At 38.5% G+C, this 24,498-nt stretch overlaps 1 protein-coding gene across 2 annotated transcripts in view; it reads left to right on the top strand.

Moving 5' to 3' along the window:
- LOC150084438 (oxysterol-binding protein-related protein 1-like) overlaps positions 1–24,498 on the top strand; it is a 707,041-nt gene that overhangs the window by 641,446 nt on the left and 41,097 nt on the right. For both annotated transcript variants that reach the window (XM_090376067.1, XM_090376066.1), the window contains one exon: positions 23,624–23,714. In XM_090376067.1, the coding sequence (XP_090232193.1) occupies positions 23,624–23,714 (91 nt within the window). The remainder of the gene's footprint in view (positions 1–23,623; positions 23,715–24,498) is intronic.

Genomic DNA, 24,498 nt, shown 5'->3' with positions numbered 1-24,498 from the left:
ACATATACCAAAACTAAAATACTTTATTTAATAATTTATTTAAATGCACTTCAGTGGAATATTAGTTTAATAGTGACTTTTCATTAATAATTAGAGTTTTGGAACCCATAAAAAAAAATCTAAACCATATGAAAAGATCTAAAAGTGAAGTTTTCTGTTAAAAAAAAAAATGCAAGCTACAAAGGCTATTACTCTTTCAGGATTTTCTAATGTTATACAGGAGCCTAATGGGTATTCTACAAGTAAAAAAAAAGTTTTTTTTTTTTTTTTTTTTTTAATTTAAAATAGAAGATTAGTGATTTGATTTGGCACCACCTTGCCATGACGGGACTAATTGTATGTCTATCATTGCTGCAATTAAAGATTCTTTTTTTGTGAACATTATTACCTATAGTGGTAGTTTGAGTAACCTAAGGAACCTATAGTGGAAGTTCACAATAAAGTTTTAAAAGACAAAAATCTTTAACAATAACACTTTGAAACATTTTGCTTCAAACTTGATTGCCCTAATCAGCATTTTCATATAATAGAAATAAACTAGCAGACTCTGCTGCCAAGGTTGTTTCCAGTCTGATCAAACTGGAAATGATCTTGCTTCCCTTACACTGATTATAAATCCATTATGCAATGCATCTGTAGGGAAGAATGGTTACTAATTTGGCAAGCACACACTCTTTGAGATTAAAAATGATTATAAGTAATAACTATCAAGCTTAAGAAGAAGTGGGAAGGAAGAAATACTACTTTCCATATTACACATACCCATCTAACTCATGGCTACCTACTCACAGGAATGACCTTCATCTGTGCATTACCATCAAACTCATCCCACGATGAAATATCTAATCACTGAATGCCCATTATACCTAAGAGCAAATAGCTTTTCCTTCTCAACCCCAGGCTCATTAAAACTCTGATATGTGCATTATAGCATTAGTTGCTGATGCATCAATAAATCCAACAATAATTGATGGTTGGAATAAACTTTTATCTGCTATTGTAGAAGGGGGTAGTTTGAGTAAATTTAAAAATGGATTGGACAAATTATTAGAAGTGATGGGCAAACTGAAGTGCATAGTGCCCATGTGTTTTTGGCCAATGCTGCATATGTATGCTTCCTTACATTATTTTTCCACTACTAAAGCTAATACAGCCAGTTCTCGCTTTACAAGTTCCCGGGTTTACAAGTTTTTTTTCTTTTCAAGTCAACAAAATCAAAAATGTGAAAATTAATTGCAAAAAATGATGTTGAACATCCATAAATACTGCATTTCAAACCACACGCATAGCTATACAATACTACACAATAGTGTACCCCACTTTACAATATTAATCCGTTACCATCATATCGTGAAAATATCGTAATGTGAACCCAGTAACACATTGTTTTTTGTTAATTCATTCATGAAAGTTCAAATTTTTGCTATATAACTCCTTAAAAGGTCGTTTTTATAGTATAAATTGTATTAGTTACCAATTCAAATGATTAAACACACTACACTTTCATCGTTATCATATGTTATAAGAACCAATTTTAAACGGCTTTGTGATATTTTTCTAAAGCACATTTCTGGAAGTCACAACCATAAAACAATAAAAACAATTTGCACTTTCCGGTTTATTGGGCTTTTCTGTCACTGCAACCAACTATAAACAGGTAGTAAACTCGGTGTTATTGCATTTGTGAAAATACCGATAGCTGGAATTGTGTGGGGCTTTTTACGTTATTATGGCAAAATGTGTTTACCCTTTGCCGAAATCTTCAATCATATAAAAAACATAAATAAATTTTCAATCTTCTCTTCATTCCTTTTTTTTTTTTTTTTTTTTTTACTTTGTAAATTTGCTACTCTGTGCATATCAGGTTAGTTGCAATTTGTACATTCCGTTAAAAAATGCTTATACATGCTATTGAAATTTATAAAGAGAAGATTATCTTGGAAATGAAGCATTTCTGAAGAAGACGACTCCTTGTGCCACAAACCAACGAGTGTCAAGCCAATAATGAGTGATCGAGTGTGCATTTAGTCGATGATGATGAAAAATAAACATTCTTTAACATTTGTAAGTCATAAATAATTTCTCTATTATTATAATTTGCTTGATTTTACAGGTTATGTTTTCATTTCTTTGGATAAATCAATCATTGTTTAAACATAAACTAATTAGCTGACTAATTTCATTGTTGATAACGTAACCCCTATTTTTAACATTGTCAATGGGAAATAAATTCCCGCTTTACGAGCACACGCTAGGAACGAATTAACTTATAAGTTGAGAACTACCTGTATTTCATACTTCCTGTCAATTAAATCAATAATTCCTTTAGGACCAGTGCCTTCTTTTGATCCTGCTATGCAGCTAGATGTGAGGATAGACTCTAGCATTGAATTGTATTATAATTGTACAACTGACTACTTGATAAATCCCAATTTGATTCTTTTGAGGAATATGACTTTTCTTCATGCACCCAAATTCATCCATCAAATGCTGAATTTTTACTTAATTCCCCCCTCCACACACACACCACATACCTTTGTATTTAGCACATATGTCATTTTGTCTGGCTGTAGTCAGTTTAAATATATGCTGTAGTAAGGCCTTAATTTGTAGACCTGCCTTTGACAATCCCTCCTCTAACAAGCTTAGTCATCCTCACAACTCTTAGCCACATGCTTTGCTGCTCTGATTTGAGGCATAATTTTAACTAAAAGTACATTTGTGGGATTTACTTAAAGATATAATTACCATCAGGGGTAAAGGAAAGGGTTTTTGCTTCCATAAAGGCGAGTACAGCGGTCTCCGACAGTTTTTAAATTCCGTACAGTGGGATCAACTGACGATGTTACCAACAGTAAATTCTAAGTGGGAAGCATTCAAGGAATTAATCGTGGAAGCTACAAAGTTTCATACCTATTAAGAAATATTGTTCAAGGATTAGGCCTAAATGGTTGTCAAATGAACTAATGAGACTCGTAAGAGAGAAGAAAAATGCACGGGATGCAGATAAATTATCAAGCGACTCAGAAGCCTATGGCAGATATAAGTTAATCTGTAATCAGGTAACAAAGGAGGTTCGGCAGGCGAAGGCAGATTACGAGAAATCCTTGGCAAAAGATGCTAAGAAAAACAGCAAGGATTTCTTTACTTATATAAACTCTAAAAGGAAGGGGATGAATCTGATTGGTCCACTTGACATTGATGGTTCGACTGTTGATGATCCTGCTCAGATAGTTCTTGTGGGCCCTGTTCTTGTGGGCCTATATGAGAGCTTGAAGGACAGGGTGGATGCCCTCAAAGGAAATAATTTGAGGGGCCCATCAAGCTCTCAGCTGCCCACATCAACGCCAGAGCTTGCACTTGGGCATCACGTGACACAGAGGCAACCCCCAAGGCAGATGCGCTGGTCCCAAAGGAACTAGTAGTTGTTGGTGACTCTATTGTCAGGGAAACGGGGAACATGCTTTGTAAAAAGGATAGGTGGAACAGGACCAGGGTATGTCTGCCAGGGGCAAAGGTTGATGACGTTGTAGAGCGAATATCATCTTTTAAGGGCACAAAAGGTGATATATTTGTATACGATGGCACTAATGATATAAAGAGTAGGAGACCGGCAGAATTACTTAACAAGTACAGGTCACTGTTGAACAAAAGCCGAGAATTAGGGTTGAATTTGAAAGTGTCTGCAATTCTGCCCAGACACGATAGGAGGGAGTATATGATGAGAGCCTTGTCGATCAATTCGGCCCTGGAAAGATTGTGCAAGGCTCAAGGGGTAGAATTTTTTTCAGCCTGGAATGTACTTGTTAACAGGAGAGATTGCTTCTACAGGGATGGGATACACTTAAATAGAAAGGGTGTAAGAATATTTGTTGATGCTATCGAGGCAGTGTTAGGTGGGTCGGAAAACTGCTAGCTTGGGGGGAGACAAAGACTAATGGATTAACAGTAGCCACTGGCAGAGGTGAAAGAGATTCTTGCACTGCTTCTATTGGAATGAGCAGAAGCCTGAAAAACAAGATGCAGGATATTTCAGAGACTGCTGGGAGCCATTGCGGTACAAGTAAACACATGGGTTCTGTTAGGGTAGCTAAGAATAGAAACAGGTGCAGGTATACTTGCGTGTACACCAATGCTAGGAGTTTAGTAAATAAATTTGATGAATTTGAGGTATTGCTCAAATCATCAAAGGCAGATATTGTTGGGATATCAGAGACGTGGTGTCACACAGATATAAGGGATGCAGAACTGGAATTTGGGGAGTACAATGTCTACAGAAAGGATAGACAGGATAGGAAGGGGGGAGGGGTTATGCTATTAGTTAAGAAACACATAAAAACCAAGGAAGTGAAGCCAGTCGACATCGCTGGACAGTGCAGTGTTGAGTCAGTTTGGTGTGACATAAGCATTGGGAGATCAAAATTGAGAGTAGAAGTGTGCTATAGGCCTAATGACTCTGATGAGTATAATAAGAAACTGTACAGGGAAATAGAGTGGGCCAGTAAATCAGAGTCTTATAATGGGGGATTTTAATTTCCCAGATATTAACTGGAATTTGGGGGCTGGTCACTCACACACTAGCAGGGCTTTTGTGGATTTATTAGATGATTGTTTTCTACATCAGCATGTTCGGGAGGCAACTAGAGGGAGTAATACTCTTGATTTGATTATCAGCAGTGATTCTTCATGCATTAAGAATCTGCAGATAAATGAACCACTAGGTGGCAGTGATCACAGTGTGCTGAAGTGGGATTTACTCAAAGAGGTAACTACCATTAGGGGTAAAGGGTAGGGTTATTGCTTCCGTAAAGGTGACTACGATGGACTGAGACAGTATTTAAATTCTATACAGTGGGACCAACTGATGATGTTACCAACAGCAAATTCAAAATGGGAAGCATTCAAAGAACTAATCTTGGAAGCTACTAGGCTTTACGTACCAACTAAGAAATATTGTTCAAGGATTAGGCCTAAATGGTTGTCAAATGAACTAATGAGACTCGTAAGAGAGAAGAAAAATGCACGGGATGCAGATAAATTATCAAGCGACTCAGAAGCCTATGGCAGATATAAGTTAATCTGTAATCAGGTAACAAAGGAGGTTCGGCAGGCGAAGGCAGATTACGAGAAATCCTTGGCAAAAGATGCTAAGAAAAACAGCAAGGATTTCTTTACTTATATAAACTCTAAAAGGAAGGGGATGAATCTGATTGGTCCACTTGACATTGATGGTTCGACTGTTGATGATCCTGCTCAGATAGTTCTTGTGGGCCTATATGAGAGCTTGAAGGACAGGGTGGATGCCCTCAAAGGAAATAATTTGAGGGGCCCATCAAGCTCTCAGCTGCCCACATCAACGCCAGAGCTTGCACTTGGGCATCACGTGACACAGAGGCAACCCCCAAGGCAGATGCGCTGGTCCCGAAGGAACTAGTAGTTGTTGGTGACTCTATTGTCAGGGAAACGGGGAACATGCTTTGTAAAAAGGATAGGTGGAACAGGACCAGGGTATGTCTGCCAGGGGCAAAGGTTGATGACGTTGTAGAGCGAATATCATCTTTTAAGGGCACAAAAGGTGATATATTTGTATACGATGGCACTAATGATATAAAGAGTAGGAGACCGGCAGAATTACTTAACAAGTACAGGTCACTGTTGAACAAAAGCCGAGAATTAGGGTTGAATTTGAAAGTGTCTGCAATTCTGCCCAGACACGATAGGAGGGAGTATATGATGAGAGCCTTGTCGATCAATTCGGCCCTGGAAAGATTGTGCAAGGCTCAAGGGGTAGAATTTTTTTCAGCCTGGAATGTACTTGTTAACAGGAGAGATTGCTTCTACAGGGATGGGATACACTTAAATAGAAAGGGTGTAAGAATATTTGTTGATGCTATCGAGGCAGTGTTAGGTGGGTCGGAAAACTGCTAGCTTGGGGGGAGACAAAGACTAATGGATTAACAGTAGCCACTGGCAGAGGTGAAAGAGATTCTTGCACTGCTTCTATTGGAATGAGCAGAAGCCTGAAAAACAAGATGCAGGATATTTCAGAGACTGCTGGGAGCCATTGCGGTACAAGTAAACACATGGGTTCTGTTAGGGTAGCTAAGAATAGAAACAGGTGCAGGTATACTTGCGTGTACACCAATGCTAGGAGTTTAGTAAATAAATTTGATGAATTTGAGGTATTGCTCAAATCATCAAAGGCAGATATTGTTGGGATATCAGAGACGTGGTGTCACACAGATATAAGGGATGCAGAACTGGAATTTGGGGAGTACAATGTCTACAGAAAGGATAGACAGGATAGGAAGGGGGGAGGGGTTATGCTATTAGTTAAGAAACACATAAAAACCAAGGAAGTGAAGCCAGTCGACATCGCTGGACAGTGCAGTGTTGAGTCAGTTTGGTGTGACATAAGCATTGGGAGATCAAAATTGAGAGTAGAAGTGTGCTATAGGCCTAATGACTCTGATGAGTATAATAAGAAACTGTACAGGGAAATAGAGTGGGCCAGTAAATCAGAGTCTTATAATGGGGGATTTTAATTTCCCAGATATTAACTGGAATTTGGGGGCTGGTCACTCACACACTAGCAGGGCTTTTGTGGATTTATTAGATGATTGTTTTCTACATCAGCATGTTCGGGAGGCAACTAGAGGGAGTAATACTCTTGATTTGATTATCAGCAGTGATTCTTCATGCATTAAGAATCTGCAGATAAATGAACCACTAGGTGGCAGTGATCACAGTGTGCTGAAGTGGGATTTACTCAAAGAGGTAACTACCATTAGGGGTAAAGGGTAGGGTTATTGCTTCCGTAAAGGTGACTACGATGGACTGAGACAGTATTTAAATTCTATACAGTGGGACCAACTGATGATGTTACCAACAGCAAATTCAAAATGGGAAGCATTCAAAGAACTAATCTTGGAAGCTACTAGGCTTTACGTACCAACTAAGAAATATTGTTCAAGGATTAGGCCTAAATGGTTGTCAAATGAACTAATGAGACTCGTAAGAGAGAAGAAAAATGCACGGGATGCAGATAAATTATCAAGCGACTCAGAAGCCTATGGCAGATATAAGTTAATCTGTAATCAGGTAACAAAGGAGGTTCGGCAGGCGAAGGCAGATTACGAGAAATCCTTGGCAAAAGATGCTAAGAAAAACAGCAAGGATTTCTTTACTTATATAAACTCTAAAAGGAAGGGGATGAATCTGATTGGTCCACTTGACATTGATGGTTCGACTGTTGATGATCCTGCTCAGATAGTTCTTGTGGGCCCTGTTCTTGTGGGCCTATATGAGAGCTTGAAGGACAGGGTGGATGCCCTCAAAGGAAATAATTTGAGGGGCCCATCAAGCTCTCAGCTGCCCACATCAACGCCAGAGCTTGCACTTGGGCATCACGTGACACAGAGGCAACCCCCAAGGCAGATGCGCTGGTCCCGAAGGAACTAGTAGTTGTTGGTGACTCTATTGTCAGGGAAACGGGGAACATGCTTTGTAAAAAGGATAGGTGGAACAGGACCAGGGTATGTCTGCCAGGGGCAAAGGTTGATGACGTTGTAGAGCGAATATCATCTTTTAAGGGCACAAAAGGTGATATATTTGTATACGATGGCACTAATGATATAAAGAGTAGGAGACCGGCAGAATTACTTAACAAGTACAGGTCACTGTTGAACAAAAGCCGAGAATTAGGGTTGAATTTGAAAGTGTCTGCAATTCTGCCCAGACACGATAGGAGGGAGTATATGATGAGAGCCTTGTCGATCAATTCGGCCCTGGAAAGATTGTGCAAGGCTCAAGGGGTAGAATTTTTTTCAGCCTGGAATGTACTTGTTAACAGGAGAGATTGCTTCTACAGGGATGGGATACACTTAAATAGAAAGGGTGTAAGAATATTTGTTGATGCTATCGAGGCAGTGTTAGGTGGGTCGGAAAACTGCTAGCTTGGGGGGAGACAAAGACTAATGGATTAACAGTAGCCACTGGCAGAGGTGAAAGAGATTCTTGCACTGCTTCTATTGGAATGAGCAGAAGCCTGAAAAACAAGATGCAGGATATTTCAGAGACTGCTGGGAGCCATTGCGGTACAAGTAAACACATGGGTTCTGTTAGGGTAGCTAAGAATAGAAACAGGTGCAGGTATACTTGCGTGTACACCAATGCTAGGAGTTTAGTAAATAAATTTGATGAATTTGAGGTATTGCTCAAATCATCAAAGGCAGATATTGTTGGGATATCAGAGACGTGGTGTCACGCAGATATAAGGGATGCAGAACTGGAATTTGGGGAGTACAATGTCTACAGAAAGGATAGGAAGGGGGGAGGGGTTATGCTATTAGTTAAGAAACACATAAAAACCAAGGAAGTGAAGCCAGTCGACATCGCTGGACAGTGCAGTGTTGAGTCAGTTTGGTGTGACATAAGCATTGGGAGATCAAAATTGAGAGTAGAAGTGTGCTATAGGCCTAATGACTCTGATGAGTATAATAAGAAACTGTACAGGGAAATAGAGTGGGCCAGTAAATCAGAGTCTTATAATGGGGGATTTTAATTTCCCAGATATTAACTGGAATTTGGGGGCTGGTCACTCACACACTAGCAGGGCTTTTGTGGATTTATTAGATGATTGTTTTCTACATCAGCATGTTCGGGAGGCAACTAGAGGGAGTAATACTCTTGATTTGATTATCAGCAGTGATTCTTCATGCATTAAGAATCTGCAGATAAATGAACCACTAGGTGGCAGTGATCACAGTGTGCTGAAGTGGGATTTACTCAAAGAGGTAACTACCATTAGGGGTAAAGGGTAGGGTTATTGCTTCCGTAAAGGTGACTACGATGGACTGAGACAGTATTTAAATTCTATACAGTGGGACCAACTGATGATGTTACCAACAGCAAATTCAAAATGGGAAGCATTCAAAGAACTAATCTTGGAAGCTACTAGGCTTTACGTACCAACTAAGAAATATTGTTCAAGGATTAGGCCTAAATGGTTGTCAAATGAACTAATGAGACTCGTAAGAGAGAAGAAAAATGCACGGGATGCAGATAAATTATCAAGCGACTCAGAAGCCTATGGCAGATATAAGTTAATCTGTAATCAGGTAACAAAGGAGGTTCGGCAGGCGAAGGCAGATTACGAGAAATCCTTGGCAAAAGATGCTAAGAAAAACAGCAAGGATTTCTTTACTTATATAAACTCTAAAAGGAAGGGGATGAATCTGATTGGTCCACTTGACATTGATGGTTCGACTGTTGATGATCCTGCTCAGATAGTTCTTGTGGGCCCTGTTCTTGTGGGCCTATATGAGAGCTTGAAGGACAGGGTGGATGCCCTCAAAGGAAATAATTTGAGGGGCCCATCAAGCTCTCAGCTGCCCACATCAACGCCAGAGCTTGCACTTGGGCATCACGTGACACAGAGGCAACCCCCAAGGCAGATGCGCTGGTCCCGAAGGAACTAGTAGTTGTTGGTGACTCTATTGTCAGGGAAACGGGGAACATGCTTTGTAAAAAGGATAGGTGGAACAGGACCAGGGTATGTCTGCCAGGGGCAAAGGTTGATGACGTTGTAGAGCGAATATCATCTTTTAAGGGCACAAAAGGTGATATATTTGTATACGATGGCACTAATGATATAAAGAGTAGGAGACCGGCAGAATTACTTAACAAGTACAGGTCACTGTTGAACAAAAGCCGAGAATTAGGGTTGAATTTGAAAGTGTCTGCAATTCTGCCCAGACACGATAGGAGGGAGTATATGATGAGAGCCTTGTCGATCAATTCGGCCCTGGAAAGATTGTGCAAGGCTCAAGGGGTAGAATTTTTTTCAGCCTGGAATGTACTTGTTAACAGGAGAGATTGCTTCTACAGGGATGGGATACACTTAAATAGAAAGGGTGTAAGAATATTTGTTGATGCTATCGAGGCAGTGTTAGGTGGGTCGGAAAACTGCTAGCTTGGGGGGAGACAAAGACTAATGGATTAACAGTAGCCACTGGCAGAGGTGAAAGAGATTCTTGCACTGCTTCTATTGGAATGAGCAGAAGCCTGAAAAACAAGATGCAGGATATTTCAGAGACTGCTGGGAGCCATTGCGGTACAAGTAAACACATGGGTTCTGTTAGGGTAGCTAAGAATAGAAACAGGTGCAGGTATACTTGCGTGTACACCAATGCTAGGAGTTTAGTAAATAAATTTGATGAATTTGAGGTATTGCTCAAATCATCAAAGGCAGATATTGTTGGGATATCAGAGACGTGGTGTCACGCAGATATAAGGGATGCAGAACTGGAATTTGGGGAGTACAATGTCTACAGAAAGGATAGACAGGATAGGAAGGGGGGAGGGGTTATGCTATTAGTTAAGAAACACATAAAAACCAAGGAAGTGAAGCCAGTCGACATCGCTGGACAGTGCAGTGTTGAGTCAGTTTGGTGTGACATAAGCATTGGGAGATCAAAATTGAGAGTAGAAGTGTGCTATAGGCCTAATGACTCTGATGAGTATAATAAGAAACTGTACAGGGAAATAGAGTGGGCCAGTAAATCAGAGTCTTATAATGGGGGATTTTAATTTCCCAGATATTAACTGGAATTTGGGGGCTGGTCACTCACACACTAGCAGGGCTTTTGTGGATTTATTAGATGATTGTTTTCTACATCAGCATGTTCGGGAGGCAACTAGAGGGAGTAATACTCTTGATTTGATTATCAGCAGTGATTCTTCATGCATTAAGAATCTGCAGATAAATGAACCACTAGGTGGCAGTGATCACAGTGTGCTGAAGTGGGATTTACTCAAAGAGGTAACTACCATTAGGGGTAAAGGGTAGGGTTATTGCTTCCGTAAAGGTGACTACGATGGACTGAGACAGTATTTAAATTCTATACAGTGGGACCAACTGATGATGTTACCAACAGCAAATTCAAAATGGGAAGCATTCAAAGAACTAATCTTGGAAGCTACTAGGCTTTACGTACCAACTAAGAAATATTGTTCAAGGATTAGGCCTAAATGGTTGTCAAATGAACTAATGAGACTCGTAAGAGAGAAGAAAAATGCACGGGATGCAGATAAATTATCAAGCGACTCAGAAGCCTATGGCAGATATAAGTTAATCTGTAATCAGGTAACAAAGGAGGTTCGGCAGGCGAAGGCAGATTACGAGAAATCCTTGGCAAAAGATGCTAAGAAAAACAGCAAGGATTTCTTTACTTATATAAACTCTAAAAGGAAGGGGATGAATCTGATTGGTCCACTTGACATTGATGGTTCGACTGTTGATGATCCTGCTCAGATAGTTCTTGTGGGCCCTGTTCTTGTGGGCCTATATGAGAGCTTGAAGGACAGGGTGGATGCCCTCAAAGGAAATAATTTGAGGGGCCCATCAAGCTCTCAGCTGCCCACATCAACGCCAGAGCTTGCACTTGGGCATCACGTGACACAGAGGCAACCCCCAAGGCAGATGCGCTGGTCCCGAAGGAACTAGTAGTTGTTGGTGACTCTATTGTCAGGGAAACGGGGAACATGCTTTGTAAAAAGGATAGGTGGAACAGGACCAGGGTATGTCTGCCAGGGGCAAAGGTTGATGACGTTGTAGAGCGAATATCATCTTTTAAGGGCACAAAAGGTGATATATTTGTATACGATGGCACTAATGATATAAAGAGTAGGAGACCGGCAGAATTACTTAACAAGTACAGGTCACTGTTGAACAAAAGCCGAGAATTAGGGTTGAATTTGAAAGTGTCTGCAATTCTGCCCAGACACGATAGGAGGGAGTATATGATGAGAGCCTTGTCGATCAATTCGGCCCTGGAAAGATTGTGCAAGGCTCAAGGGGTAGAATTTTTTTCAGCCTGGAATGTACTTGTTAACAGGAGAGATTGCTTCTACAGGGATGGGATACACTTAAATAGAAAGGGTGTAAGAATATTTGTTGATGCTATCGAGGCAGTGTTAGGTGGGTCGGAAAACTGCTAGCTTGGGGGGAGACAAAGACTAATGGATTAACAGTAGCCATTGGCAGAGGTGAAAGAGATTCTTGCACTGCTTCTATTGGAATGAGCAGAAGCCTGAAAAACAAGATGCAGGATATTTCAGAGACTGCTGGGAGCCATTGCGGTACAAGTAAACACATGGGTTCTGTTAGGGTAGCTAAGAATAGAAACAGGTGCAGGTATACTTGCGTGTACACCAATGCTAGGAGTTTAGTAAATAAATTTGATGAATTTGAGGTATTGCTCAAATCATCAAAGGCAGATATTGTTGGGATATCAGAGACGTGGTGTCACACAGATATAAGGGATGCAGAACTGGAATTTGGGGAGTACAATGTCTACAGAAAGGATAGACAGGATAGGAAGGGGGGAGGGGTTATGCTATTAGTTAAGAAACACATAAAAACCAAGGAAGTGAAGCCAGTCGACATCGCTGGACAGTGCAGTGTTGAGTCAGTTTGGTGTGACATAAGCATTGGGAGATCAAAATTGAGAGTAGAAGTGTGCTATAGGCCTAATGACTCTGATGAGTATAATAAGAAACTGTACAGGGAAATAGAGTGGGCCAGTAAATCAGAGTCTTATAATGGGGGATTTTAATTTCCCAGATATTAACTGGAATTTGGGGGCTGGTCACTCACACACTAGCAGGGCTTTTGTGGATTTATTAGATGATTGTTTTCTACATCAGCATGTTCGGGAGGCAACTAGAGGGAGTAATACACTTGATTTGATTATCAGCAGTGATTCTTCATGCATTAAGAATCTGCAGATAAATGAACCACTAGGTGGCAGTGATCACAGTGTGCTGAAGTGGGATTTACTCAAAGAGGTAACTACCATTAGGGGTAAAGGGTAGGGTTATTGCTTCCGTAAAGGTGACTACGATGGACTGAGACAGTATTTAAATTCTATACAGTGGGACCAACTGATGATGTTACCAACAGCAAATTCAAAATGGGAAGCATTCATAGAACTAATCTTGGAAGCTACTAGGCTTTACGTACCAACTAAGGAATATTGTTCATGGTTTAGGCCAAAATGGATGTCAGATGAATTAATGAGGCATATGGCAGGGAAGAAAAATGCATGGGATACTTACAAATTAACAAACGACACAGAAGCCTATGATAGATACAAGTTGATATGCAACCAAGTTACAAAGGAGGTTAGGCAGGCGAAGGCAGATTACGAGAAATCCTTGGCAAGGGATGTAAAGAAAAACAGCAAAGAGTTCTTTACTTATGTAAACTCTAGAAGGAAGGGGATGAATCAGATTGGTCCACTTGATATTGATGGGTCAACTGTTGATGATCCTGCTCAGGTAGCTAACAAACTAAATGAATATTTTGCATCGACGTTCACACATGAGGAGTTATTTCAGTGAGGGGAATGCCAGAGGTGTATTCAACTCTAGCAGTAAGCTACAGAATCTTCAAATAACTGGGAGTAAAGTGGAGGAGAAATTGTTGAAGATAAACACAAGAAAGGCACCCGGGGTGGATGGGATCTATCCAGTTATATTAAAGGAGGCAGCAAAGGAAGTAAGCAAACCATTAGCCATAATTATGAGAGCTTCCTTGGACTCAGGGGAGGTACCCATAGACTGGAAATGTGCAAATGTGACCCCAATTCACAAAGGAGGATCAAAGGCTGACACAAGTAATTATAGACCTGTGAGCTTAACTTCTGTTCCAGGAAAATTAATGGAGGCACTGGTTAAAGAAGCACTGCAGGATCATTTAGACAAGATTTCAGTTATAGCTCGGACATAGCATGGTTTTGTTAAGGGTAAGTCTTGCCTGACCAATTTGATTGGATACTATGATGCAGTCACAAAAGAACTGGATGCAGGGAATAGCTTTGATATTATATACTTGGATCTTAGAAAGGCTTTTGATACTGTTGCACATGGAAGACTGCTACACAAATTGGAGCAGTGTGACATTGGAGGCAAATTGCTGCTAGGGATAAAGGGGTGGTTGAGGGGGAGAAGACAGAGAGTGGTAATCAATGGACACTGCTCATCATGGACTAATGTTATTAGTGGAGTCCCTCAGGGCTCAGTGTTGGGTCCATTATTGTTTTCTGTATTTATAAATGATATTGGTGATGGTATATCAAGCTTAAAGTCCAAGTTTGCAGACGATACAAAGGTTGGCAGGGTTGTCAAGGACACTACTGACACTATGCTGCTGCAACAGGATCTGGAAAGGTTGAGCAGATGGGCTGAGAGGTGGCAAATGAAGTTTAACATTGACAAATGGAAAGTACTACACATGGGAAACAGCAACCCCAGAGCAACGTATCAACTCTGTGGTACTACACTGACAGTGGTAGAGAATGAAAGGGACTTGGGGGTGGTTGTGCAGGCAGATATGAAGTTCTCTGAGCAGTGCAGACGGGCTGCAAGAGTAGCTCATGGAGTATTGTCAATGATATACAGGAATTTTTCCAGCAGGGTTAAGGAGGTGATTATTCCCTTGTATAAGGCAATGGTCAGGCCACACCTAGAGTACTGTATACAGATCTGGAGGCCTCATTTCAAGAAGGATGTAGAGCTGCTGGAACGAGTACAGAGAAGGGCAACAAGATTAGTGAATGGAACAAAGGGGTGCTCTTACAAAGAAAGGCTTATGTTTTGCAAATTACAGTGTCTGGAGACTAGGCACCAGCGAGGTGATCTGATAGAGGTGTATAAAGCCTTGAATGGTTTGAGCATGCTCAATGCTGATGGGATTCTTCCTCTAGCTCAGAATAATCACCTGAGAGGGCATAAATTCAAATTGAGGAAAGACAGATGTGGGATAGACGTGCGGAAATTTGCCTTTAGCCAGCGGGTGGTTGGTTGGTGGAACAGACTTCCATCCCTTGTCGTGGAGGTTGATAGCCTAAATAAGTTTAAGGCTCAGCTGGACAGGTATTTTGAACAAACGGAGGGGTGAAGTGGAAGTGGGTTTTTTTTTTTTTTTGGCTGATGCTGCATAAGCTTTCTTTCTTGCATCAAATGCCTCTACTAATGCTAATAGCAAACAAACTGAATGAGTATTTTGCATCTACATTCACACGTGAGGGGTTATTAAGGTTTGAAAATGGCAGAAGGTTATCAAATTGATAACCTTCTGATTTTGTAATAACTAAGAGTAAAGTGGAAGAGGAGTTGTTGAAGTTAAACGTAAGAAAAGCACCTGGGGTGGATGGGATCTATCCAGTTATATTAAAGGAGGCGGCAAAGCAACTAATCAAACCCTTAGCCATAATTATGAGAGCATCCTTGGACTCAGGGGAGGTTCCCACGGACTGGAGATGTGCAAATGTATCCCCAATTCACAAAGGGGGATCAAAGGGTGACACGAGTAATTACAGACCAGTTAGTTTAACTTCTGTTCCGGGAAAAATAATGGAGTCGCTGGTTAAAGATGCATTGCAGGATCATCTGTACAAGACTGCAGCAATAATTCAGACACAGCATGGGTTTGTTAAGGGAAAGTCTTGTCTGACAAATTTGATAGGATATTATGATGTGGTTACAAAGGAACTGGATGCAAAAAATAATTTTGATATCATATATTTGGATTTCAGAAAAGCTTTTGACACTGTTGCGCATGGAAGACTATTGTACAAATTGGAGCAGAATGGTATTAAGGGTAAGTTGCTACAATGGATAAAAGGATGGTTAAGTGGGAGAAAACAGAGGGTGGTAATCAATGGGTGCTGTTTTTCTTGGACTAATGTTATTAGTGGTGTTCCACAGGGTTCGGTGTTGGGTCCACTGTTGTTTTGTATATTTATCAATGATATTGATGAAGGTATATCAGTCTTAGTGTCGAAGTTTGCAGATGATACAAAGGTTGGCAGGGTTGTTAATGACAGTAATGGCAGTGTGCTACTGCAACAGGATCTAGATAATTTGGGCAGATTTGCTAAGAAGTGGCAACTGAAGTTTAACCTTGACAAATGCAAAGTACTGCATATGGGTAGAAGTAACCCCAGAGAAACGTACCAACTGTGTGGTACTACACTTAAGGTGGTAGAAAATGAAAAAGACCTGGGAGTAATTGTGCAGGCAGATATGAAGTTTTCTGAACAATGCAGACAGGCTGCCAGGGCAGGTCATGGGGTTTTGTCAATGATATATAGGAATTTTGCTAGCAGGGAAAAGGAGGTGATTATCCCTCTGTATAAGGCAATGATTAGGCCACACCTTGAGTACTGTGTACAGGTCTGGAGGCCTCATTTTAGGAAGGATGTAGATTTACTTGAGCGTGTACAGAGAAGGGCAACAAGATTGGTGAGGGGAATGAAGGGATCCTCTTACCAAGAGAGGCTTAAGTTCTGCAAATTTCAGTGGCTGGAGACTAGGCACCTGTGCGGTGATCTGATTGAGGTATATAAGGCCTTGAATGGATCGAACACGCTGAATTCTGATGGGATCCTTCCACTTGTTCAGATTACCAACCTCTAAGGGGGCATAAATTTAAATTAAGAAAAGACAGATGTAGAATAGATGTGCGGGAAATTTGCCTTTAGCCAGCGGGTGGTTAATTGCTGGAACAAACTTCCATCTGTTGTTGTGAAAGTTGATAGGTTGAATAAATTTGAGGAGGAACTGGACAGGCATTTGGAGAGAATGGTGTGATTTTTTTTTTTTTTTTTTTGTTGGCTGATGCTGCATAAGCTCATACATTTGCTTTCTTGCATCACATGGCACTACTACTACACAGTTGAGTCAGTTAAAGATTGTGCAATTGGAGTATATGCCATCAGAGCTCATTCTCCTGCTGTGTCTGCTGCAGCCAATGTTTCCCTCAGTAATCCTAGTAGTATTACTGGGACTTATTGTGAAAATTCCTGCAGTTGGAACTGGTTCTTCTTCCAATTTTCTTACTAACAAAATTAAATTAGTATTAGTATTAGTAATGGCCGCATGGTGCAAGAAAGCCTATGGCTTATGCTGCACCAGCCAAAAAAAAAAAATTCCGAACAAAACAATGATAAAAACAAAAAAAAAAAAAAATAAATAAATAAAATAAATAACTAAATAATAATAATTAATAAATAAAAAAAATAAAATAAAAAATAAATAAAAACGAAATTAAACCTATCATCCTATGCGCGAAATTAAACCTATCATCCTATTCCCTTAACCGAAAGTACTATCCAGATGACCTTTGAATTTCCCCAAACAGTCGGCCTCTACCACCCATGAAGGCAACTTATTCCAGTAATTTATAACTCGCTGGCTAAAATAAAACTTCCTGCAGTCCAATCTAAACATTTCCCCCCGTAACTTGAATTTATGTCCCCTAGTTCTAGCATCATTTATAATCTTGAAAATTTTGTCCTCATTCATTTTACTGATGCCTCTCAAAGCCTTAAACACCTCAATCAAATCTCCTCTAAGGTGTCTAGTTTCCAAACTCTGCAACCCACATATTCGAAGTCTTTCTTCATAAGGATGCCCTTTTGCCGATCTCACCAGGCGAGTTACCCTTCTTTGCACCCTTTCAAGAAGCTCAATGTCTTTCTTTAGGTGCGGTCTCCATACTTGAACACAGTATTCCAAGTGTGGTCTAACATAAGCCTTATATAATGGGATTATCACGTCCCTATCTCTACTTGCAAAAGTTAAATAGATCATCGATAGGACACCATGGGCCTTCCTTGCAACCTGTTTACAATGCTCAGAGAATTTCATGTCTGACCGTATCGTAACACCCAAGTCCCTTTCCTCCAGTACTGGGTTTAGTTGAACTCCATCAAGTGAATAAGTTATTTTGGGATTACTGTGTCCCAGGTGTAATACCTTACACTTTGTTGGATTAAAGCATAGCTGCCATCTTTCTGACCATTCTTGAAGTCTATCTAGGTCTCTCTGAAGAAGCTCAGCTTGACAGTGTTCATTAACTACTCTACCAATTTTAACATCATCTGCAAATTTAGACATCATGCCCTCTATCCCTTATCAATGTCGTTTATGAAAATTAAAAACAACAGCGGTCCTAATACTGATCCTTAGGGAACCCCACTTCTTACATCAACCCAATCTGAGGAATAGCCATTTATCACAACCCTCTGCCTCCTGCCCTGAAGCCATCCTTCTATCCATCTAAGGATTTTCCCAGCGATTCCAACCTGTTCCAGCTTATAAAGCAACCGCTCATGTGGGACTGAGTCAAAAGCTTTGTTGAAATCTAAATAAACAATGTCGAAATTATTCCCTAAATCCAGCTCGTGAGTGACCCTTTCGAAATACCGAACCAGATTTGTTAAACATGATTTTCCCTTTACAAAACCATGCTGAGTATCCTTGAGAATTTCAATTCTATCCAAATGATAGAATTTAAAATAATTTAAAATAATTTAAAAAATTATACAGCATTCCACAAACCCAAAGAACTTGGAAATTTTGGTACTAAGTTCCAAGCAGTACTGAAGGTGAGAACAGGGTGTCCCCAAACCTCCTTTACAAAATTAAAATGTTATTGTTTGAAAAGGGTGCATGAATACAAATCTGAAACCACTTCTATGTTTGTATGCCTTTCAAGGGCATGCTCTGTGTATCGATTAGTCTCATATGGAACAACAAAAGAAGCTTTACTCAGCTCAACCTCTAAGACACAGTCTATCTTTGCAAATGATCAGTACCTTTTTATTCATTGTTCCAGAAGGATGAAACTGATTTTTTATAGTAACACCCTAAAATCGAAAGCAGTTACATGGTGGAGCAAGGAAACCGCTGATTTTAAAAACTGATTTTCTGTGTACCAATGTGGTGAGGAGGATTGTGTCACCTGACATGCTCCCTTGCCAATTAGTAATCATGAAGCTGTGGAAGTGTGCTCTTTGCTGTCAAGGCATTTTACTAAAACAATAGTTATAACATTGCTTGATGTTTATTTTGCACTCACTTCAAGCTTTAAGCAGGCAGTACAGGATCTCGAAGCTTTAAGCATAGAGATATTGTATTGCCTGCTTATGCCATTAAAACATAGGTGAGTAATTTTGAAGAAACTGGATCTGCTCCCAAAAAGAAACTGCCAAGTGGAATAAGAAGTGCTCACATGCCAGAAAACATTGCACTGCCAGGACTACTCTTATATGGAGCCCAAAGTGTTGTGCACATTGGCATTATGATTGCATCGAAGGGCTTTCTTACATCAAATGCCTCTACTAATTTTAATTCCAAGTAAATAATTTTTCTCTTCCAAACATCTCAAATAAAAAAAAAAATTTAGATTTTTAATCATTAATGAACAACATGTTTTTGGAGGACATCTGTAAGGAGAGCACAATTTCTGAAGAGTTGATGAACAGGTTGGAAAAGCCATTCATAGTTACCAAACTGAAAAGTACAGGTAATCACCAGTGAGTGTCACTGATTCATGTTCCAGTCCAGTTCATGGGTCAAAAGTTTTCAATGAAGACAAATTGATGAACAAAAAAAAAGGAAATCTGAATCACAAACTTCTGGTGAAAGCAATCCTAAATAAGCTGATAATTCTAGGTATGTTATCCTTGCTTGTGTAGAAAGTTTGTTCACATTCCTATCGTCTGGGTTGAATGAAGTAATTTGCTTGTTTCTTTTAAATATTATGCTTTTTGAAAATCCACACATAGCTCTTCAGTCCAGTATACCTCGCATCCATGTATTGATGTCATTACTCGTAGACATGTTGAATGATATGTATATATTGAATATATTGAGTATGGATTCCATGAGTGTCAATCCTGTAGTGATATATTGGCTTGTGTTTTCATCTTTGTACAGATTAAATAGAAGTGTTTTTGTGTTTTTTTTTGATGAAACTCAAGCAATTGCCCTTGATATTTCTCAGGCTCTTGATCAAGTCTACCATAAAGGTCTTCTGAACAAGCTCCTATCTTATGGCCTGCTGAAACCTGTGGATACCAATTACCAAAAAAAGTCAGTTTTTTGTAATTGGGTATCCATTTCCCCTCCCTTGTAGTGGGTATTTCAGTGGAAGACCTTTCACTGAAAAAAAAATTAAATAAATAAATAAATAAACTTTGAATACTCACTGCAGATGATGAAGGGTGGCACTCAGTCTTCTAGCTTCTCCACTATGCTGGTGTTCCTCAAGGGTCAGATCTTTTTTTCCCACTCTTCCTGTATATTAATGATTTCCACCAACTGGAAACCTTATCCACAGTTTTGCTAAGAAATGCACACTACCTTCCAGTTTGAGAAATTTTTTCCCTGCACAAACAGCCTAAACTTCTCAAATATCCACCACTGATTCCTTAGATGCTAATCATATTCCCAGGTAATTCTCCAATGTGGTAAAGAAAACTTAATTTTATTATTATTATTATTATAATTAGCCATATGGTGCAAGGAAGCCTGAGGCTTTTGCTGCACCAGCCAAAAAAAAAAAAAAAGTGAGTTACCCCTGAGAGAGAGAGAGAGAGAGAGAGAGAGAGAGAGAGAGAGAGAGAGAGAGAGAGAGAGAGAGAGAGAGAGAGAGAGAGTCAGAAATAGAAGGGAATCACCAGGAAAGAGAAGAATGATGATATCCAGCTCAGGACCCTGGGTGTGCCAAACCCATACTCACCAGATGTGAGCCCCTGGGGAAACATCAATCCTTCTAAAGCAATGACACTCAGATTTCAAGAACACACCTCTATTAGGGATTACTCTTATTTCTAATCTCTTTTGGCACAATCACATCACAAAATTGCCTCCTGTGCAAGAAAAAAATAGGAAAAAGAAAAGAAAAAAAAATGGGTTTTTTTGTTTGCTTATGGTGTTACTTTTCTACGCAATCACTCATCGGTATAAATCTCAAATGTGCCCTACCATGGATATTGTTCCCATGTGTATTGTGGTGTGCCCAAAACTTCTTTAAAGCTTCTTGACTCCATTCAAAAGAGGGCAGCTAAGTTAATGAATGACCCATATGGATGTTCAGTTTCTGCTGCGTGCCTTTTCTATAGATATTTCAGCAGGTATTATTCTTCTGAATTGGCATCTATAATTCTCCCACTCTCTTCCAAACTAGTCTGAATATATGCTGCAAACAGTCAGCATTCATTCACTCTCCAACTCCAAACTCACAGAACCAATTTCCCCTTCCACATTTATCTCTTCTGCATGTTTTCTGAAGCTACCTTCCTTCACATGTGTTACTGAAAATTACAATCTACAGAAATTCAAGTCTGTTCTCAACAAGTATCTTCTGCTTTCAGTTCATACATGGTACTAAGTACTGTAGGTTCTAATACGTTGTGTTTGGGGTTTTCATTAAAAAAGAAATAATAAATAAATAATACCAAACCGGAAAAATTATTTTGACTTAGTCATAGGCATTTCTACTACCAAGGTCATGGATAGCTTAAAAGAAGAGAAGATTCTGTTCTTTTGTTCAATGAAGAAGTACAGGAAGTCCTTATTTTTCATCATAGTTACATTATTGAAGCCATGATGAATATTGTTAATCAACTTCCATGTGTACTGATTTGCATATGCATGTATTGCATGAAAATATACATTCCAAAGGCAAAAAAAAAAAAAAAAATATATATATATATATATATGTGCATAAAAAGCACAGATGTTCTTTAAAGTCACATTTATCACTTTTAATATAAGAATATTAATAAATAGAAAAATAGGTGACTGCTTAACCTTGCTCCATGTATGTCTTACCCTCACACTCAAAAAAAATTCACGTTTTTGAGTTGCTAACTGTTTTTCTTAGTATAAACTTCATAAAGTAGATGTTCTAAATAAAGTCACCAGTTTATTTCTGCAGCTTCATGATTCTTAAAAAAATAATTTTCAGTTTTATTTTTCTTCCTCTTTGTAAATTTATTTGTAACAGGAAATTGCATTTAAACATATCAAAATGTCAACAAATATCTTCTTTCATCTTTTCAACCTCCAACCCAAGCACGGTAGTAAGTACTATAGGTTCTAATACCTCTCGTGTTTGGGGTTTGGTTTTCATTAAAAAAAAACAAACAAACATCTGTGACTAGCATTAAATAACTTCTTTATTCACATCTTTGCCAAATCCTTGCTTTATGTGCATTTGTAAAGTTCATTAGAAAATTTTTATTAATTTCATTAATAATAGCAAGAAGTATATTAAAATAAAATATCTGAAAATATTTTTAACTCTTAAGTTATCTTGAAAATATTTAAATAATTGAAAGTAACATTAAGGTTTCAATGAAATAAACCATTTTGAGAAATTTTCAATAAATATATAAAGCAAACTGATGTAATAGCAATATGATCCAATGTGAGCTATCACAGACTATGGTGTGCATGTGACAGATAAGCAATGATGAATAAACAAATGGCAAACAGGGCAACTAACAACAAGAACTTCAAGTACTTTTTATCTGTATGTGCACAAGTTCCCATTAAAAAATGGTGTTCTTATAAATGCTGAGGTAGCACAAATTTCATCATTTGGCAATGCATTGTTTTCAAGTTTTAAATTTTTGGTGCACAAGTTTCCAGTACTTCTTGTTGTCATTAGAAGATAAAGAAAGAAATGAAGGACTAGGTGTTTGGCAGCATCAGTTCTGTCAATTTCAGTGTGAGAACTTACTAGATGTTATTATATAAGAAAAAATAATCAATGTACAACTGATGTGTGGGTGGTATATGGTTGGATAAACTGAAAAGTATACATACAAAGGTTGCTTGAAACACAACAAATCCCAAGCCATGTTCAGATGTTTTCTTTCTGGTGAAGCTTTGGAAATGTTCTTGACGGCCAAGTCTAAACAGCAAAGCCATTATTATGAACAAAACTTTTACTCAACGTTCTGAAGAGATGAAAAATCTGCCACAACATTTTTCTTGAAGCAGTCGTAATCAGTTTGTCTAAAAGACAATCCAACAGAAATCCACAGAGAATAATGTTTATAAGCATGCTATACTGATAGACAGTCCTATTACTGTACTTTAGCATAAAATGTGTAATTTTTCAGTAAAATTTAATTTCTAATGAAGTGGTGACTTTTAAAAAAAAATTGCTGCATTTTTCAATCTGCTGTTTTCCTCCTAATCTTGCAATTACCTGAACTCCAGGATTTTGAAACTCAAAAGTTGTGACCTGTGCTATGGGAAAACTAAAAATTCCATTAAAATTCAAATTAAAAAAATAATGAAGTTTTATTTATTAAGCTGAATTAGTGTTTATTCACTGTTTGTGATTATGTAAGCTAAAATAATATTATAGATTAAATAATTATTTGAAGGAAAAAAGAAATTAACAGACATTATATGGAGCTTTCAAAATATTTTAAATGCAGAGACATTTAATCTATGTTGTTGTCAACAAATTTTAGTTTTATTGAAACACACTGTACAAAACCATTGTTCTAGTACATTGTATTATAGGCCTGTAAAGTTTTAGCAGTATGAGAATCAAAGGTTTTGTACCTTCTAGTGTGTATAAATAAAATTAAAATTCATTACCAGCAAATGGATTGTGTGTCTTCATTTAAAATATTTCAGAGAAAAAAAAAAAACTTTGTTTTCCCATTATTAGTGCAATTTTAGTTTTCTCTATATAATGCAGTTAGAGACACAATGAACTACAAAATAAATTTTGTATATTTTTTAGATGGTGCAGCAGCTGAAAAAAATAGAATGGAAGAAAAACAGAGAGTTACACGAAAATTAAGGAAAAAAAATAATGAAGTGTGGAAACCAAAGTATGTATTACGTGCTGATATTTTAAATTATATAAAATAATGCAATTGTTAAAACTTTCTCCCACAAATATTAAAACCAAAATATTTTTTTTTCCATTAGCCAATCATAGTGATCTTTGAAGAATGACTGTTCATAATTAATAAGACAATTATAAATATTTAATTGTTTTGATCCACATGTTCCCTTTTCCGACCATCTACTTTGGAGAGCGATCCACTTATCTTTAACAGCTTGAATTTTGCTTGTGTGCTTTATGTATATCTTAATCAATGGAAATCATCCACCCTCGTCTACCTGCAATTCTGGAAAGAACCAAAAATCATATGGTGCTGAATTTGAACTAATAAACACAGCATGATTATCATAATAAAGGAGAATATATTGTACCCTCCCCCTCCTCCAAATGTTCCAATATTATGTGCAAAAATTCAGCATAGTATGGTTCATTGACACTGGAGGTGCAGTATGGTATAAGCAGCCCTTGCACCAAAAATAACAACAACAACATTGACACTAGCATTCTATTGGCTGCTCATTTCTGTAGGATATCTGGCTGTAAAGATTATCCTCATCACTTTACAATACCTGTTCTTTTTTCACTTTGCGGGTGGTGGAGATTGAAGAACTGGAGTTTTTTTAATTCGCAGCTTTGTTAGCAGGATCATAAAGAAACACAATTTGTAAATAGTAATGCTGTGAAGAACCTCATTACTGATTTGATGAGACATTAGCAACCTATGAATCAAGTAGTTCACAGGTTGCTAATGTCTAATCAAAATCATT

This window comes from Mastigoproctus giganteus, chromosome 6 (genome assembly GCF_048544385.1).
Source record: "Mastigoproctus giganteus isolate SK-2022 chromosome 6, ASM4854438v1, whole genome shotgun sequence".
Taxonomy (NCBI): Eukaryota; Metazoa; Arthropoda; class Arachnida; order Uropygi; family Thelyphonidae; genus Mastigoproctus; species Mastigoproctus giganteus.
Note: the sequence above shows the minus strand (reverse complement) of the source record. Positions and strands in the feature narration are given on the sequence as shown.